Raw genomic sequence first — 19,813 nt, forward strand, 5'->3', positions numbered from 1 at the left:
CCAGCAGGAGCTCCACCACTGCATCCCCATCCCCGTGGGAGCCCGGCCATGGCATCCCCATCCCACTGGGAGCTCCACCACTGCATCCCCATCCCCGTGGGAGCCCGGCCATGGCATCCCCATCCCACTGGGAGCCTGGCCATTGCATCCCCATCCCCGTGGGAGCCCCACCATGGCATCCCCATCCCACTGGGAGCTCCACCACTGCATCCCCATCCCCGTGGGAGCCCGGCCATGGCATCCCCATCCCACTGGGAGCCTGGCCATTGCATCCCCATCCCACTGGGAGCCCCACCATGGCATCCCCATCCCACTTGGAGCCCGGCCACTGCATCCCCATCCTAACAGGAACCCCATGGCCTCACGCTGATCCCAGCAGGAGCTCCACCACTGCATCCCCATCCCAGCAGGAGCTCCACCACTGCATCCCCATCCCCGTGGGAGCCCGACCCCCTCATCCTCATCCCACTGGGAGCCCAACCACGGCATCCCCATCCCACTGGGAGCCTGGCCACTGCATCCCCATCCCCGTGGGAGCCCAGCCATGGCATCCCCATCCCACTGGGAGCCTGGCCATTGCATCCCCATCCCCGTGGGAGCCCAGCCATGGCATCCCCATCCCCGTGGGAGCCCCACCACGGCATCCCCATCCCACTGGGAGCCCCACCACTGCATCCCCATCCCCGTGGGAGCCCCACCACCTCATCCCCATCCCCGTGGGAGCCCTGCCGTCCTGCCCTGGCGCTCCCCCCGTCCCGGTGCCATCTCCGGGGGCCGCCGGTGCCCGTCCCCAGCGTGCTGCCACCCCGGGCGGGGGCGGGGGGAGCTGCTGCCCGCCGTGCCTTTTGTCAGCCTTGGAGAAGTTGACCTTGAAGCGCGCTGGCAGAGCCCTGCAGCTTAATCGTGTTAGAGGTGTCTGACTGCGGCTCGCGCGGCTCTACCTGAGCGGCATCAGCAAGGGGGACGCGGCGGGCTCGCCGCCCCGGCTCAATAATTGATGCGTTTTTCGCAGCTCCCCCTTCCGTGAAAGGAAACCCAAGTGCTGCGTGGATGGCAGGGCTGGGAAGGATGGCAGGACCAAGAGGATGGCAGGATTGGGATGGAGGATTGGGTTAGGAGGGTGACAGGAATTACGGGGATAGCAGTGCTGGGTGGATGGCAGGGCTGGGAAGATGGCAAGATTTGGGAGGATGGCAGGAATGGAAGGATGGAGGTACTGGGAGGATGGCAGGACCAGGAGGATGATGTGGGATGGGAATGGGAATGGTGAGGGGCTGGGTTCCATGGGGATGCTCCGGGATGCACCTGGGGCCACCCCGCTGTGGATGGGGATGTGCCGAGGGTACTCGTGGCCATGGGGAGACACACGGAGATGGGAGCAGCCCTTTGGGTGCCCTCCTGCTCTGCCCAGCTTCCTCCCCATGAGAACACCCCAGACACCACATTCCCACCTGCTTTTTTCAGGAAATCTGCAGAAACCCTCAAGCCCTGCATGCCCATGGAAGCACTCAGCAACCTCACACCAAGCATCTCCCATTTCCCGTGAGCACCTCCTGCCCCAGAGCTTGGCACAGCCCCCTTAGTGCCCCTCCACAGCCCCCTGGATCTCCCCTGCTCCCACCTAGATCCCTGTCACCCTCAGTGACCCATGTTGGGGACACTGGCTGAGTGCCCCCCTGGCTCAGCCCCTTCACGCCGGGCAGAGTTGTTTTGCTTCCATACAACCCTTCCTCTCTACCTCCCCCTTTTTCCCCCTTTCCCCTCTTAGCCAAGCGCACAGGGAAGGGGAGAGATTTTAACCTTCTGCCTGGAACCAATTAAAAAGGTCTTTCCACAGAGACGAAAGTGCTCGTGCACCTTTGTGTGCTGCGAGCGGGGGGAAGAAAGCAGAGGCGGCCTTTGAAGGGGGGATGAGGTCCCTCCGCTGGGACCCCTCCGGGCTTTCAAAGCCTGCGTTATTTCTTTATTTTTAAATAGCCAAATTAAAGTGCCTCCCGCTTCCTCCCCTCCCCGTTTGCGCGGCAGCACGTGGCCCCCGCCAGCTGCGAGGGGGATGTGGGCACGGCTGGTCCCATTCGGGGTGCTCTGGGCACCAGGAGGGGTCGGGGCAAAACCCCAAACCCATCTGGGCATGGGGCAGAGCATCCCTCCTTCGTGCTGGGATGGCAGAGGCGCTGGCAGGGGGGTGTTGAGGGGGTTCTGGTTGTGTCAGGGTGGGCACACTGCACGCTGCACCCCAGACCAGGGCAGCCCCCCTGCTCATCTCAGGGCAGCCCCTCACTCACCCAGGGCAGCTCCTGACTCACCTCAGCACAGCCCCAGGAGCAGGGCAGCCCCCCACCACCACAACAGCCCAGGGCAGCCCCCCACCACCACAACAGCCCAGGGCAGCCCCCCACCACCACAACAACCCATGGCAGCCCCCCATCACAACAACCCAGGGCAGCCCCCCACCACCACAACAGCCCAGGGCAGCCCCCCACCACCACAACAACCCAGGGTAGCCCCCCACCACCACAACAACCCAGGGCAGCCCCCGACCACCACAACAGCCCAGGGCAGCCCCCCACCACCACAACAACCCAGGGCAGCCCCCCACCACCACAACAGCCCAGGGCAGCCCCCCACCACCACAACAACCCAGGGCAGCCCCCCACCACCACAACAACCCAGGGCAGCCCCCCATCACCACAACAACCCAGGGCAGCCCCCCACCACCACAACAACCCAGGGCAGCCCCCCATCACAACAGCCCAGGGCAGCCCCCCTATCACCACAACAACCCAGGGTAGCCCCCCATCACAACAACACAGGGCAGCCCCCCATCACCACAACAACCCAGGGCAGCCCCCGACCACCACAACAACCCATGGCAGCCCCCCACCACCACAACAGCCCTTCTCACCCCGCAGAGCCCCCTCTTCACCCATTCCATCCCCCCCTTCTCCGCCCCTTGAACTCAACCGGCCGGACGCATGAGCGGGTTTCTTCAAAGGCCCCCCAAGCCCCCTGCCCAGCCCCGTAAGCCCCCGCTGAAAGGGCCGCAGAACAAAGCACAGGAAGGGATTCCGGTGGTTTCCGCACGGACATGAATGTGGAGCTGCTCAATGGAAGAGGAGCCACGACGCGCCGGCGCTTTTCATCCCCGATCCCGCTCCGGCCGCGGGGCGCGGGCCGAGCGCTGCCTCCCCAGCTCCTTTCTCCTTTATTTTATTTTATTTTTTTTAATTTTTTTTTTTTTTTTAATATAGTAGTCTCAGATTTATTTTTCCACAGTGTAATTCTGAAAGACAGCGGAGATGAATTATTCATTCCCCCTCTCCGCCTTTGCATACAATCCCTGCCGGGGAGGAGAGGGCCGTGGCGAATGCGTTTGTGTGCAGGGCTGGGCCAAGGGGAATGGAAATCGATGGTTAAGGTTTAGGTGGGGGCGTTGGGTGATTTTTGGGGCTGGAGCATGTGGGATGAGGCCAGGAATTGTTCCTTTCCCAAAGCTGCCACGGAATGGGGGCTGGCGGGTGACCCCAGGCTCTGGGTGTTGGGTCTGGGTCTTGGGGGGCTCCAGGGCGGGCACAATGGTTCTGGCTTCACCCCTCACCCACTGATGATTCTGGGTGAAAAGAGGGGAAGAAGTAAAAAAAAAAGTACCCTTTTCTCCTAAATTTCTCCTAAATGAAATGCTCCTTTAACTCAGCCTGGGATGTGAAGCCAGGTTGAGGAGAAGGGATTCTTCAAAGAGCAACAATGGCTTTGGAGACCTGTGGCTGGTGCTGCCTTCATCCCCCATCCTGCCACCCTCTTTATCCCCGTCCTGCCATCCTCTTCATCCCTTGCACCCCCATCATTCCAGAAGAATATTCCCTCCTGTGTACCCCCAGAACCCCCACTCCGTGCCCTTCCCTGGGAACACAAGGGCAGCTAGTGCCACCACTGCCCCCTGGCACGGCCATACCCGGACCTTGGAGTTGGTCCTGACAGGGGAAAAACCTGACAGGGGAAAAACCTGACAGGGGAAAAAGGAGGTGAAGCGAGGGGAGGGGGGATAAGGGGGTGAATCTGTGCGAGGGCAGGCAGCATCCCGGGCAGGCCTTTAATCTGATTAGTCTTGGAGTGAATGGATGAAGTGAAAAGCCTTAAACCCCAGTGAAAGGAGAGGGGAGGATGGGGCCACTGAGAAGTGAAGACCCCGGCCGGTTGCACCAAATTAGGTCAAATTTGGCTGGTGGGACACAAGGGGAAGGAGGAATAAGGGGGGAAGAGTCAGGCGAGGAGATCAGTGTGGATCTGCTGGCGCTGTGACCTCCCAGGGACCGCTGGGCTCCGTGCCTCTGTTTCCCTTCCCTTCCCTTCCCGGCCCTGTGGCGGAGGTGGCAGGGAGGTGGCTGTGCCCCGTGTCACCTGGAATGGTGACAAGGAGCCTGCTCGTGGTCCCGCTGGAGCTCCTGGAGCCCCGGGGCTCCCCGCATCCCCTCCATCCCCTCTCCATCCATCGATCCCTGCCCCGATCGATGGGCGCTTCCCTGCGGGCCAGGGGCGGTGCTGCCCGGCCGGGCAGCAGAAATGGCTTTTCACAGAGCTTGGAGCGGGATCCAGCATCGATCTCTGGTGCCTCGTCAGAGATCAATTAGGCCGGTCATTAGCCGTGCCCAGAGCGCAGCAGGAGCCGCGGCTGGGAGGGGAGAAGGGAAAAGGCTGGCAGAGGGTGCCCGCGGGCACGGGATGCTCTGGAGCTGCCCAGCTCACACATCCCACCCTGCCCCTCCACAGGCCTTTCCCTGCCTCAGTTTCCCAGCTCAGAGCTGGGGTAGAAGCTGTCCCAGCACGATGGACAACCCCGTGCTTGTCCCGGGGCTGTGAGAGCCTCGTGGCTGTTCCTGGCTCATCCTCCTGATGGGAATGTTGGTTTGTCAGTCCCTTGAGGCATGGCCGGAGCTGGCCAAGGAGCAGGAAGGGGCCTGGCAGGAGCGTGGAGGGCTGACAAGTGGCAGAGTGTTCACAAACACCGGGTGTGTGTCTGTCCCACCCAGGCGTGTGTCTGTCCCACCCGGGCGTGTGTCTGTCCCACCCGGGTGTGTGTCTGTCCCACCTGGGTGTGTGTCCGTGGCACAGTGTTCACAAACACCAGGTGTCTGCCTGTCCCACCCGGGTGTGCATCTGTCCCACCCGGGTGTCTGTCTGTCCCACCCGGACGTGTGTCCATGGCACATTGTTCACAAACACCGGCTGTGTGTCTGTCCCACCCGGGTGTGTGTCTGTCCCACCCGGGCGTGTGTCTATGGCAGAGTGTTCACAAACACCGGGTGTCTGTCTGTCCCACCCCAGCGTGTGTCCGTGGCACATTGTTCACAAACACCGAGCGTGTGTCTGTCCCACCCGGGTGTCTGTCTGTCCCACCCGGGCGCGTGTCCATGGCACAGTGTTCACAAACACTGGGTGTCTGTCTGTCCCACCCCAGCGTGTGTCCGTCCCGGCTTAGGGGAAGCAGCGCCTGGGAGGCCCCGTGGGACCGCAGGAGCAGGATGGTGACCAGGTCATTGTCCTGCTGGGAGGCCACGTGGAGTGGCTGAGACCACCCAGGCACTGAGGAGGGGACGGGACAGGACGCCCCAGGCAGGAGAGCACGGACAGGGACCCCCAGGGCAGCCCTGGCTGGGAGAGAGCCACAGGCGCTCCATGGTGGGAAAGCAGGAGCGGTGCCTGGAGGGGTGTGAAGGGCAGGAGAACCAACATCACCCCTTGGGTGTGAGTTTTTAAGTCTGTGAAGGACCTGCAGGTCCGTGGCATCTCTGCAGGGACATTTGTGAAGAACCTCGGCGTCCCCCTCAGGTGGCATCCCTCTGACTCAGCATCCCTCATCCCCAGCATCCCCCAGCCTCATCCTGTGCCCATTTTCCCTTCTGGCTCAGACTTTGTGCCCATCCAGGTGCGCTCCTGGCAGCAGAGGATGGCAAGAACAGCCGTCATGGCACATTGTTTGGCATCCACCCTCTGTGCCACTGCCCTGTCATCCTCCCCTCAGCCAAAACCCAGCTGGAGAGCGGCGCTGAGCAGAGCAAACCCTTGGGTTTGGGGAGGGTGACCTGGAACAGGTACTGCCTGCAGCAGCCGCCTCTGCCCGCGAGCTGCAGCTTCTAAGAAACAGAAAATAAGGAGAGTTTCACAAAGGAAAAAAAAAAAAAAAAAAAAAAAAAAAGGAAAAAAAAAAAGGAAAAGTTCCCCGATTACATCTGGTGAAGTGACAAATCTGCCAGGCAGGTGATTATTCTGGGTACGGACGTGCCGAACACAGATGCCGTTAGGATTAAAGGGGAAGGGGGGGGAGCTCACCCTGTTAAACCAACACCTGATAAAAGAAGAAACCAGCCCGAGGAATAAATTCCCAGCGCTGCCAAGGTCGTGCGGCGCCAGGCCCGCTAGCACTGCCGTGCGGAAGGGACAGCGGCCGAGCTCCGGGGTGACCCCCCCACGCCCTGGCACCCCGGCACTGCCGCAGCCCCCGCTGCCGGGAGCGCCCGTACCCGGCATGCCCTCGGCTGCCTGGTTGCTTTCCAGGCACGTCCCGGGCATCCCCTTGGGATGGCGCAGAAAATTAACAGCAGTTCAGATCTGAGGAACTTTATGACACGTGTATGATAGGACTGAACCAGGGCGTAATTGAATGACGGATGAGCTTCCAAGAGCCACATTTCCAGGGAGTAATGAAAAATAGAAGTGCTATTGACTAAAGGAGCTTTCGGCGGCCGGGCGGCACGGCGCGGGATGAGCCGCTGCCGGCGGGGGGAATGCATCAATACGGCGAGTAATAGCTCAGTTATTATAACTCTGGAAATGTCATTCAGGCCTAACCAGAGAACACTGGCTATTAACTAGCCTTAAACAGAACGCGCCGGGCGGGAGCCCGAGCCGCCAGCGCCTGATAATTATTTTACTTCTTTTCATGGCTCTGTCGCCTTTCCCACTGCGGGGAGCCCGGCCTGAGTGCCCGCAGCCCTGGGGGTTGCTGCTCCTGCCTGTGGCACTGAGCCAGGCTGGGCTCCTTGGGATCTGCTCCAGGGCGAGGCCCCATCACACCCCAGTTTGTGCCTGTCCCTCGCAGGGATTGCTGGCCTTGCTCTTGTCACCTGCAGCTACAAGCTCAGGGCTGCAGGCTTTGTGCACAAGGCTCCCTGTGTCCCTTCCTGCATCGCTTCCCATGCACATCCTTCCCCGCGTCTCTTTCTGCGTCCCTTCCAATGCACATCCCTTCCTTCATCCCTTCCTGCATCTCTTCCCTCATTCCTTCCCATGCACTCCCCTTCCCACTATTCCTCCCCTCATCCCTCCCCACATCCTGGCGGTGCCTCTGCCCAGACATCCAGCTGGCGGCGATGGGATCCGGGCTGGCAGAGCCCAGCTCAGGGCCCAGTGCCCTGCGGAGCCCCGAGGTGTCATGAAAGCCCAGGGGAGAGTATCGAGTGATCCTAAATGGATTTTCTCCATTAGCTCAGCCCCATCAGCCGGGTATCCGCTCCTGGAGCGCTCCGGGGCTGCCGCCAGTGGCACTTAGAGCTCTGCCAGCACCTGCTGCCGCAGCACAGCGCAGCACCCACCTGCTGGCACTGCCAGAGGGGTCCCATCCTGCCACCCCAGCGCCATCCTCCTGCTTTCGGGGTGCCCTTTTTGGGGGCCAGCGTGCCTGTGAGAAGGATGGTGAGATGCAGGGGGGCCCACAGGGTACCCCAACATTCCACCCTGCCGTGGGAGAGGTTGTGGGGAGGGGCCAGCTCCTTTCCACACGCAGCCGCTCCCTGCTTGGCAAGTCGGAGTTCATCATTAGCCATGAAATAATTAATTGTTGGGCAGACAAGAGGCATCGCTCGGCCCCTCCAGAGATCCTGTCAAAGGGGTGGGTGTGATAAATTTTGGCTCTGCAGCCCCGCTCTGCCAGGACGGGGGGACAGTGCTGTCCTTTGGATGGGGGTCACCACGGAGCCTGCCCGGTGTTCCCTGGCAATGCCAGGGTGGCACTGAACAGAGGCAGGGGGCTGCAGGGTGACAGGCAGGTGCTTGCCCCGTGTCTGTCCTTCCGAGCCGTGTCCCCGTGCCCGCCTGGCCCCGCCGTGACGTCCCGGCGGCCGATTTCCACCGCGTCGGCGTTTTCCCGGTGACTGCGGGGCCAGCGCTCGCCCGGCTCCCGCCGATCAAATTACCAACCCCCCTCGCCCCAAATTCCCTGCCAGTCCAAGTGTTCCAAGGTTAAAGAGTCACCGGTGCTCCTGCTGCCGCCCATCTCACCGCTGCCCGGAATTCAGCCACCAGACGAAAGAAGTGGCCGACAAGTGAAATAATGCACCAGCCCGTGTTTATCCGTGTTCATTCGTGTGTCTTTAGCCAGTTGGGATGGGGAACGTGCTCCTCCTTTGCTGCTCCTGGTGCTGGACCCACACCATGCAGGAAGACCCAGCCCTGAGGCAGGGAAACTGAGGCACGGAAGCAGTGGATACAGTGCTGGTGTCCCGGCTGTGGCTCTGGGATGAGACAAATGGAACGGCTCTGGGGAGTGCCAGGACAGCGGCTCAGAGACCAGAGTGTGACACTGATCTGTCTCCTCAGTGGCCTTTCCTGCTGCCACCCAGAGCACCAGGGACACCCAGCGTCTCCCTCCAGCCTGGTGACAGTGCGACTGACAGCGTGGGTGCCCCAGGAAAGGCTGCCCCTCACCCCCGGGACAGCGGGGAGGTGACGGCGGACGAGACCAGAGGCTGGCACCGCCGCCGTGCCGCCGGTGACCCCACATCCCGAGGCTCTGCCTGCACCACGCCACAACGATGCCGGGGCTCGGCCGTGCTAATGAGGTCACTCCTGGGGGGCTGCTTACCCCATCCCCCGCTGGAGACCCCCAAAGGGCGCCTTGATCCGGCTGTCCCCGCGGGCTGCGGCGCGGGCGGCGGGGGGCCCGGCTGTCACCGCCTGATAACCCCCAGCGGCTCCGTCCCGTGCCCGTTATCAGCGCCCGCCCGCCTGGCCAGACGCGGTAATTAGGGCGCTCAGCGTGAGCCCCCGAGCACGGATGAGCACGCGTGATCCCGCGCACGGCTGGCACGTGCCCGGCGTCCGGCTGCGAGGGACGTGCGGCGCCCGACGGCGGCGGGGACGTGAGCGGGGCCGAGCGTGCACGAATGCCAGCCTGGTGTCTGTGTGCCAGGCTGCTGGCCGTGGGGACGCGTGTGCTAAATGGTGGCAAGCAGTGATTTGGGGATGAATCGCCTCCCTCTGGAGCACGGTGGCCCTGTCACCTTCGCTGCCAGCCACCACTGTGACCCCTCCTGCCACCTGGCTCTGCCCCTTCTGCAGCTGTCTGGCTCTGCTGGCCCTCGCCCTGATCCCTCTTGGACCCTCACTCCTGTGTCTAACAGCTCTGGGTGTCCTGTGAGCCCCTGTGCTGGCATTATCTGCCCATCCCATCACGGCCATGCTGTCGTGGCCACCCTTGCGTGCCCCTCGCCGTGCCCACCCCATCCTGCCGTGCCCACCTCGCCGTGCCCCGGCTGCCGGCGCTGCCGCGGCGCTGCTGGCACTAACACGATTACCGTGACACTTCCCAGCCCTTCTCTCCGGCAGCTGAGCTTCTGCTCTGATTCGATTTGCGCGGAACCGGCCGCGGGCCCGGCTGGCTGCCGCCGTCCCCGGAGCCGCCCGGCCGCCGGCGCTCCCTGCGAGGGGCAGCCGTGGCCGGAGACCCCCGCCCGGTGCCACCCCACCCCGGTGGGCACCGCGTGGCCGAGGGATGCCGTGTCGCACTCGTGATCTGTGTCCTCCTGGTGCCTCGGGAGCTCCCTGCTCGTGGCCATGGCAGAGCTGTGCTGAGGCATGAGGGCAGTGCCAGCTGCCAGAAGGGTGTGGGGAGGGATGTGGGGCAGCAGGCTCTGCTCTGGATGGGGTGCCAAGGCGGGGAGATGGGCATGACGGAGTCTGGGGTGCCATGAGCATCAAGGGGGCACAGAGGAGCCCCAGGGTGGGGTCTCAGGGTGGCCTGGCACGGTGCAGTGAGGGGTCTGGGGGTCACTCACCCACAGCCCAGCCCGGGCTCAGGGTCCCTGCTCTGTCCCCATCCCAGGGGCTCGTGACTGGCACCACTTGGTGGCCGCGGGTCGGGCTGGAGCAGCCGGAGCTGGGCTGTGGGAGAAGGAGTTGGAGCAGGACCTCTGCGCCGCCCCACTTTATTATTGAATTTAACCTACAGTCTTCCTTACATGCCACAGTGCCCGTAACTAGTGCAGAGGCTGCTTTTATGTGCAAATGAGGCTTTTTTTTTTTTAATCTTTGACAGAGAATGTGCTGTGTTTACATAACAGAGGGCCCTGGTACTCTGGAGAGGGCCACTGACAGTGCTGGCAGGAGATGTTAGGAAAGATCTAACATTTCTGATCTCTGTTTAGCCAGAGGCGCTGCGAGGCGGCGGCAGCAGCAGGGGAGGGTGGCTCTGGGGTGCCCGGGAGAGCAGCCCGGCCGTGCCTGCCCGGGGCTCCGGGGCCAGGAACCTGGGGCAGAAGGGATGGAGCAGCTGCAGGAATGGGGTGGCACCTGAGGGTCACGATCTGGGTGTCCCTGTGCTGCAAGGGAACACCCCACAACACACCCTCGGGTCTCCAACGCAATGGCTTGGCACTGGGCTGCCCTTCTCCTGGTGTTGACGGTGCTCCCTGAAGTTCGGGAGCATCCAACAACCTTGAGGTGACCAAAAAGTGGTGGTGAGCCCAAAGCTGGTGGTGAGCCAGCAGCCAGGAGCTGAAGGGATGAACTGTCCCAGCTTCCCTCCGTCATCCTCTGCTGCCAGCAAAGGGAAAAACTCCTCCTGCCAGGTTAAGTGGAAAAATGACCAATATCCTGCGGCCTGCCAGGTTCAAGCGCATTAATTCCAGGGAGTCGGTTAATGGCAGTATTGATTAGTTTCAGCGCTGGGCTAATGAGCATCCATGCTAATGAGGGGTGATTGGTGGGAACTGCAGCAGCTGGAGCAGTTCCAGGGAGCTTTGGTTGTGGGGCGAGGGTAGAGCTCCCCAAAAGAAAAGGCTCCACCTGCCTGAGGAGTGTCTTCATCCCCCTGGACAGGCTGTGGCATGTGGAAAACGGAATATTTGAGTGCTAAAAACATGATTTCCGGCTGACACCTGTGTTTTTTCTGGACATGAGGGTGATGTCGTGAGTCTGAGGGAAAAATCTGCCTGGTCCATGGTTGGCATCGTGGCAGGGTCCATCCAGGCAGTGTGTCTGTGTTGTGCTGGGTCATGTGGAACTCCCAGCTCCCGCTGCATCCGCGGGGCCGTGGCTCTGGTTGGGTTTATCCCAGGCACTGTGAGCCCTGGGATCCCTCTCAGGGAGGCGTTTTGTGGGAAGGAATCTCCCGATCCCAATCCTGTGCGTGGCACAGTGGGGCTGAGGGCAAAGCTTGAAACTCTCACTGAGGGCGAAACTTCCTTGAAAAGTTGCTCAGTTTTTGAACTCTTTTGCTTTTTTCTCTCTTTTTTTTGCTGTAAACACTTGAAAGGCCCCATTCCTCCCCCTCTGTCTCCAGCAGCCCCCCTGGCCCGGTGTCACTGCAGTCACCGTGTGGGGATGGGATGGGGACATGACATCCCAAGTTTGGCTTTGCCTTTCCTTTGTGCAGCTTGGCAAAAAGCGGGATGGGGGAGGGAGAGTGAACTCGGGAGTTTGGAGAACCAGGAGCAGGTCTTGCTTTGGGGTGCCCAGGAGTATCCTTGGAGAGGCCCCGCAATGGAATGGGGCGCAGGAGATGTAACGGGGTGCCAGCCCCACGATGGGATACCCATCCAATATTGAGGTCCCAGCCCCACAGAGGGGTGCCAGGGGTGCCAACCCCACAGTGTGGATCAGTTCCCGTTATCCCATGAGCATCCCTGCAGCTGGAGGAGGCTGAGCCGTTTTCGGCATCGCTTTGGTGGGAATCCTCTCCCTGCTCCCACGTGCCCGGGCCCCGCCAGGCTGGCGCTTGCATTTAAACAAATTTTATTTTCTTCTGTGTGCTAAAGCCTCCGCACAGCCTGCGGGATCGGGCTCGGCTCTGCTTCCGGATCCGCAATCAGGCTGAAATAACAGCTCCGGGGGTCCCCATTTATCTCCGCGCCTCTCTCCTCGTGCATCCCATCTCATCCCGCTCTGTCACCCCATCCTGTAATATCTCAGCATCTCCCTAAAGCAAAAGATGACAATAAAGTGTAAATGGGGAGTGTTGGCTCTGGAGCATAATGATGGCAATTTAGATGCCAGCCGTCATTTCCCCGCCGTTGCCCCAGGTAACAGGAGCCGCTGAATCCTGTGGGAACGCGGCCGAGGCGGGACGAGGTTACCTCGGAGGCTGATGGCTGTCCTGGGATTTTCTGTCATTTCCCTTAAAAGGAGGGAAAGGGAAATAATCCGTCAGTGGAGGTGTGAGCTCCGGCAGCGCCACGCTGAGCCGGGCTGGGGTTGCTGCTGCCCTGCTCCAGCTGGGGCAGTGCTGGTCCCTGGGCAGCTCCAGGGATGCCAGGGCTGGGGAGGTGCCCCCTGGGTCTGTTTTAATTTGTTTTCCTTACCCCATCCTCATCCCCATCCCTGTGCCCATCTCCAGCCCTGTCACTGTCGCTGTCTCTGTCCCCATTCCATCCCCACCCCATCCCCATCCCCATCCCTCTCCTGATCTCTGTCTCTATCCACAACCTTATCTCCATCCCTGTCCCTGTCCTTGTGTCTATCCCCATTCACATCCCCGTCCCCATCCCTGTCCCCAACCGGAGCAGCTCCGGGGCTGTCAGCCAATGTCCAACCCAAACCCAGCTGCCATCAGAGCCATCACCTCATTCCTGATCCCGGTGATGAGCTCCTGAATTTGGAGCCGGGCTCGGAGGTTTGGAGCGGAGATAAATATCGGCATTAAAGCTGTCAGGGCCGGCGCCGTGGCGCTCCCACGGGGTCACCCACGGGGTCACCGACGGTGGCACTGCTGGAACCGGACCCTCCCGCTCGCCACGGCTCCCGGTGACACCCCCGGGGGGCTTCAGCCCGTCCCGCTGCTCCCCAAAGGGGGAATTGTGTCCCAGAGCAGCAGGAGGACCAAGAGCTCCAGCCCTGCCCGTGGTTCGGTTCCTGGTCACAGCTGGGACCAGTGTGTTCCCTGGATTCCCTGGCTGGAAAGCTCCGGGAAAGAGGAAAAGAAAGGGAAAGGGGAATGGACAGAGAGGAGGGAAGGAAAACTGAAAAGGGAAGGAAAACTGAAAAGAAAGGGAAAGGGGAATGGACAGAGAGGAGGGAAGGAAAACTGAAAAGGGAAGGAAGACTGAGAAGGAAATGGAAACTGAAAGGGAAGGGAGGGGAAGAGAAATGGAAGGGAAAGAACGTAAATATGACAGGCATCCCTAAAGGCTCTCCACTGCCTGGCTGGGCCCTGGGGAGTCCCTGTGCCCCCCACCCTGTGCCCACCTCCCCGTGCCCCCTGCCCGTCCTGCCCCCCACTCTCCCGCTCGCCCCCTCTTTATTTTTTTAATCAGCGGCGTCGCTTTCTGGCGCCGAAGCGTTTCCCAGCCCCACACTCAGGAAACCTCATTAACACAGATCAAAAGGAGCTTTTAATGATTTATAAAGGTGCAGCAGTTTGGAGAAATTAAATAATTTAGGTGCTGTGTGTACGGCGGGGTCCCTCCGGACTGCATTGCTGGCGCTCCGTGAGCCACGACGCCGTCCCCGCTCTGTCCCACCGTGGCACCGGGGACAACGCCGGAGCCTCCGGGGACGGGGACTCGTCGCTGCCACCCTCCCGGGGGTTGGGGTGCATGGGGACAGGCTGTCCCCTGAGTGTCATCTCATCCCTGCCAGCGCCAGGGCCTGGCCGTGGTGGGATGCTGGGATCCTCCGGCACAGCCTGGAGGGAGTTTGGGAGGTGCCGGTGCGGGCGACGCTCGCTCTCCGCCACGGAAAGTATTTGGGACCACGCTTAAAATCAACCTTGGAGGTGGTGAGGTGGTGGGATGGGGCAGTGGCATGGGCTGTGGGGTGCTCAAACCCACTGCACCACACCTAGGTGGGCACAGGCGACCAGGTGCATCCAGCTCCGGCTCCATCCCCTGCCAGCTCCACAGGTGACTTCTGCCTCTGGAGCAGGGAGGAGGGACCAGCCCGTTGCCCAAATCCGGCGCTGCCATTGTCGTCCCGAGGGACGACGCCGAGCTGGGGCTCGGCAGCGATTCCGGCTGCCCGAGGAGAAGGAGAAGCAGATGGAAAAGCGGCTTAAACGCTCCCGGCGTGAAGTCCATTGCCGGCCAGGGCCGTGCCAGGAGCCAGCCGAGCGCCAGGATTAATGGCAAAAGGAGCTGCGGGAAGGGCTCGGTGGGTGCCTGCACCCCGGGGACCCCTCCCTGCCACCCCCCGGCTCTGGGATCACTTTGTCCCCATCTCCCGGGCCGGGGGGACACCTTGCAGGGCTGGGGGAGCTTTGGGGGGGGGTTGACATCGGCCTCTCTGCGGCTGAATTTCCAGCGGGTTGTGTTTAATAGCCCCAAAGAGGGCTGGGGTTGGGGGGGGTGTCTGGTTTGGGGGGGCAGAGGGGGAGCTGCTGTGTTTTATTTTGCTCTGTAATAGGCTTATTACTGCTGATCACGCTGTGACTATTTGAATGAAGGAGATTTCGGGAGATGAAAGCGGAAGGGAGATTTTAAATCTCTCAGTGCCTGGCCCCGCAAGGACGGGTGCCCTTGGAGAGGGGGGGACCCCATACCTGGCCCCCTGCCCCAGTTCCCCCCTCGCTCTGCTGCCCCTGTGAGCCCCAACTGGCCCCCAGTTGTTCCAAACCTCCTAATTTCCAGCCTCAATTTATTCATGGCCGGTTTATACCCATTTGTTTATGTGCCAACACCGTTTCTCAGCTTAAATAGCTCTTTTCCATCCATAATATCCACCCCCCTCCCCTTATTCCAGTGGGCGCAATCATATCTCTTTTCAAGCTGTTCAGGAAAGAAAAATCTGAATTATTTAACCCTTGGGACACTGGCTGGTCTCACAGGGTGTAGAGACAAATCCGCTTTGTTCCTGTGCTGGGTCGCTGCCCGAATTCGGGAATTTTGGGAGGATGCTGCTGCAGCTCAGAGGGGAAACTGAGGCACTGGCATCATCCCTGGTGATGGAATTGTCCTCATCCCACGGTGTCATCCCTGGTGATGGGATCATCCCATAAGATCATCCCAAAGGAGGGTGACTCCTCCCCACAGCCCCCCAAAGGAGGGTGGTTCCCTCCCTGTGGCCCCCCCATCTCTGTCTGGGCCATTAATCAGCTTTAATCAGGTTTAATTCAGCAATTTGTCAGGCAGGCAAAGGCCCTCAAAGTGAGTTTTTTCCCCAAAAATGTAATAATTATTATTACTATTATTCCCTTGATACGGGGGGCCCCCCCGCCTTTGCTTGGGCTTTAGTAACGATCATTAAAATAAATAATTTTTTTAAATAAAAGGCAGCAAGAAGAAGGGTTTTTTTTGTTGGTTTTTTTTTTCTTTAAATATTTTTTATTGTTCTCGGCGCATTTGAAAATTGTTTCCCAGTAAATTCCAGCCCTTTGTATTAATTTTACATTCTCCAATGTTACCTTGCCAGGGGCAGGGTTGGCACAACTGGCTCAGGAAAGGAGAGGGAAGGAGAGGGAGAAACCCTGCTCCTTAATTAGCGTGTTCCCTGTGTGATCAGAGAGCTTATGAGGCAGGTAATGAGCTGGAGGGGGGCTGCAGGACCACCCCCCTCCCCACACCGCCTCCCTTCTTCCCCCCTCCCCTTTTGGGGGTCACTCTCCTCCGCCATCCCACCGCAGGGATGGGGATGCACTTTTGGGGTGCTTCTGGGTGAGTTGGAGCCGTCTCAGCAGCTGCCACAGCCTCAGGGGGTGTTTGGGACCCCCAAGATTCTGCTCTGGGAGGTTGAGGGGGTTGTGGTCACCATCCCCGGCCCACCAGGGCTGTGCTGACCCCTCCAGCCACTGGCCGAGCCCTGGAGCTGTGGGGTGACCACTGCCCCTGGCAGTGCTGAGATTTTGGGGGGCTACCTGATGGGGGAAACCTTAAATTGATAGGAAAAAAACCTTGGTTCAGCGAGGAGGGGAAGCCGAGCTGCCGGGGGGGAACGGCAAATTTGGCCTTGAGCTCCGCCAGCTGTGGTGCTGGGGGTCTGGAATTTGGGGAGGGGATCACCGGAGCCACCCCGAGGGGCTGGAGGGGGGGTTGCTGGCACGTGCCACGGAGTTCTCCAGTGCTGCTAATCCCTTAAATCTCCCGGCTCATCGGTGCCAAGAACACCAATGACACCGGGACCGCGGCGATGCCGGCGCCGCCGGGAATAATCATTTTTGTGTGGTTTCCTGCCAAGTGGTGCCCGTTTGTTGGCATGGAACAAAGAGGATCTGGATTAGTCTGGAGGTTAATGGGGCTGTTGGGGTTGGATCAGGCTTTGGATCACGGAGAGGTGAGGCCCTGGCACAGGATGCCCAAAGCAGCTGTGGCTGCCCCACCCCTGGAAGTGTCCAAGGCCAGTTTGGATGGAGCTTGGAGCAGCCTGGGACAGTGGAAGCTGTCCCTTCCCATGGCAGGGGGGACTGCATGGGCTTTAAGGTCCTTCCCATCCAAACCATCCTGGGATTCCATGCTGTGTTCCCCTCCTTAGCCACTCATATCCAATAGTCATGGATCATCTGGAGGCACCACTTGATCTCCCAGGAATGGCTCTGCTTGGCTCCTTCCTGCTAAACAAGAGTCCCAAAAAGAGCAGCTTGGCAGAGTCCCAGCCCAGGACACCAAGCAGGGCACAGAAACAAAACACCCACGGGGACTGGATGAGCTTTAAGGCCCCTTCCAACCCAAAGCTCTGCGGGACTCCGTGATTCCAGGATGCCGGGAGGGGTCTCCAAACGAGTTGGGAACGAGTTTGTGATTCCAGCACACCGGGAGGGGTCTCCAAACGAGTCGGGAACGAGTTTGTGATTCCGGGAGGGGTCTCCAAACGAGTTGGGAACGAGTTTGTGATTCCGGGAGGGGTCTCCAAACGAGTTGGGAACAAGTTTGTGATTCCAGGATGTGGGAGGGGTCTCCAAACGAGTTGGGAACGAGTTTGTGATTCTGGGAGGGGTCTCCAAACCAGTTGGGAACAAGTTTGTGATTCCAGCACACCGGGAGGGGTCTCCAAACGAGTTGGGAACAAGTTTGTGACCCACTAACGTCTCCGCAGGTTCCACCGCGGGGACTACACGGTGGAGGTGAGCATCAACGACTACCTGGACATCTACTGCCCGCACTACGAGGAGCCGCTGCCGGAGCGGATGGAGAGGTACATCCTCTACATGGTCAACTACGAGGGCCACGCGTCCTGCGACCACCGGCAGCGCGGCTTCAAGCGCTGGGAGTGCAACCGCCCCGACTCCCCCAACGGGCCCCTCAAGTTCTCCGAGAAGTTCCAGCTCTTCACCCCCTTCTCGCTGGGCTTCGAGTTCCGACCCGGCCACGAGTACTACTACATCTGTGAGTGGGGATGGGGATGGGTGGGAGTATCCCCGGGGTGGTCCTGCTGCAGAATTCCCCCAAAACTGCAGCAAGTCCAGCTCAGGAGAGCATCCCATGGGAACCTTCCATCAGGGCAAACATCCCATGGAAACCTTTCGCTGGGGTTGTCACAGCTCTAAACATCCCATGGAAACCTTTCGCTGGGGTTGTCACAGCTCTGGGCGTGACAGTGACCAGGATTGTCTCATCCCAGTGGAAATGGCACTGGGAATGGCCCAAGCCCCAGGCAGCGTTCCCAAAATCTCCTGTGTATTCTTGTGCTCTCAAAAATATTCCCATGGTCTCACACGTAATTCCTGCGCTCTCCCGTGTAATTTCCATCCTCTCACATGTATTTCCATGCTCTTCTGTGTGTAATTCCTGTGCTCTCCCATGGAATTCCCATGTTCTCACATGGAATTCCCGTGTATCCCTGTGCTCTCCTCAATCCGGGCTCCCTTTCTCACCCAACCTGAAGAGCCTGGCCTGCTCTGGAGGAAACTCTGCTGCTGGCTGCAGGACGAGGGCTCCTGGCAGGGAATTTCCAGCTCCAGGGTGTCCGCAGGGACAGGAGGGAGAGAGGATCCCGCTGGAAAAATAACCCAGCAGTGCTGGGAGCAGGTGCTGGGATAAAACCCAAACCCAAACGAGGCAGCACGGCCCCAACCCCGCCGCCCTCTCCGGAGCCACGGCCACGCTCCTCCGCCTTATCATTCCTCCTCTTTTTCCTAAAGCAGCTGTTTTCAGCCCACTTAATTTGTTCCTTTTATCTATATTAAATTACCATTTTCCCCCTCTCTCTTCCCCCCCGTGAAATGTCACCGGCGCAATAACTGCGGCCACAACTCTCTCTGTCTCTCCCCCCCCACTCCCCAACAACCCCCACCGCTTTTATTTTATTTTATTTTATTTTTTTATTTTTTAATGTCGTTAGGGAGAGATTACACAGGAGTAAATGGGAAGCTGATCATTGCTAACCCGGTTAGAATTCCCGTCATGCGGAACATTAGAAATTATGCCTCTTTGAGGAACCGTATTTAGCAGACATGAAAGAAAAGAAATTACCTCCTCCTCGAGCCCACGGATTGGAATCCATTAACCCGCCGGCACCGGGACACGCTCGGGCCTCTGGAGCGGGTCAAGGGCACGGGACGGAGCTGGGATGCAGTGGGATGGGGTGGGATTCTGCTGGATTGGGTGGAATTCTGTGGGATGGGGTGGGATTCTGCAGGGTGGGATGGGATTCTGTGGGGTGGGATGGGATTCTGTGGGGTGGGATGGAATTCTGCAGGATGGGATGGAATTCTGTGGGGTGAGATGGAATTCTGCAGGATTGGGTGGAATTCTGCAGGATGGGATGGGATTCTGCAGGATTGGGTGGAATTCTGCAGGATTGGGTGGAATTCTGCAGGATGGGATGGAATTCTGTGGGGTGAGATGGAATTCTGCAGGATTGGATGGAATTCTGCAGGATGGGATGGGATTCTGCAGGATGGGATGGGATTCTGCAGGATTGGGTGGAATTCTGCAGGATTGGGTGGAATTCTGCAGGATGGGATGGGATTCTGCAGGATGGGATGGAATCCTGCAGGATGGGATGGAATTCTATGGGATGGGATGGAATTCTGCAGGATGGGAGGAATTCTGTGGGATGCCTGTGGTGCTGCTCAGTTCAGCACTATCTCCATCCCCCCTTCCATGGGGTGCAGCGCCAAAAAGGAAAATAAAATGGGAGGGTAAAAAAAAAACCCCACCCCCATGGAATGTTGGCGGCAGCCCTGGAGGAGCTGGGATGGAGGAATTGGGGTGCTCGTGGTCCTGCTCAGCTCAGCACCTTTTCCTTCCCTCCATGGGGTGAGGTGCCAAAATGGAAAAGAAAAGGGAAGGGTAAAAAAGCCCCTGCTTTAATTTAAAAAAAAAAAAAAAAGAGAAAATGTTCTCTTTTTTTATATATATATACACATATATGTATAAAATAATCCCAATTTCTCGTCCTAAGAGGAAGTACCACCCCAAGAATTACCACGATTCCTCCCTTTCTCCCAATGTTTATTATTATTATTTTTATTCAGTGCCTTGACCCTCGTTTTGCCACTGTCCCCACAATCCCTTTGTCCCCTTTCCTCCTGCAGCCGCGTCCCCCCCGAACACGGTGGACAGACCCTGCCTGAAGCTGAAGGTTTATGTTCGGCCAACAAGTAAGTGAGAGGTCTGGGGGGGTCCCTGGGGGGGTCCCTGGGGGGGTCCCCAGGTCCTGCCCCGTGGGTTGG

At 59.6% G+C, this 19,813-nt stretch overlaps 1 protein-coding gene across 2 annotated transcripts in view; it reads left to right on the forward strand.

Annotated features, from left to right (window-relative positions):
• Nucleotides 1-19,813, forward strand: part of EFNA2 (ephrin A2) — a 40,636-nt gene that overhangs the window by 17,293 nt on the left and 3,530 nt on the right. For both annotated transcript variants that reach the window (XM_085562229.1, XM_021547967.3), the window contains 2 exons: nucleotides 17,233-17,522; nucleotides 19,676-19,741. In XM_085562229.1, the coding sequence (XP_085418355.1) occupies nucleotides 17,233-17,522; nucleotides 19,676-19,741 (356 nt within the window). The remainder of the gene's footprint in view (nucleotides 1-17,232; nucleotides 17,523-19,675; nucleotides 19,742-19,813) is intronic.

This window comes from Lonchura striata, chromosome 28 (genome assembly GCF_050655825.1).
Source record: "Lonchura striata isolate lonStrDom1 chromosome 28, ASM5065582v1, whole genome shotgun sequence".
Classification (NCBI taxonomy): domain Eukaryota; kingdom Metazoa; phylum Chordata; class Aves; order Passeriformes; family Estrildidae; genus Lonchura; species Lonchura striata.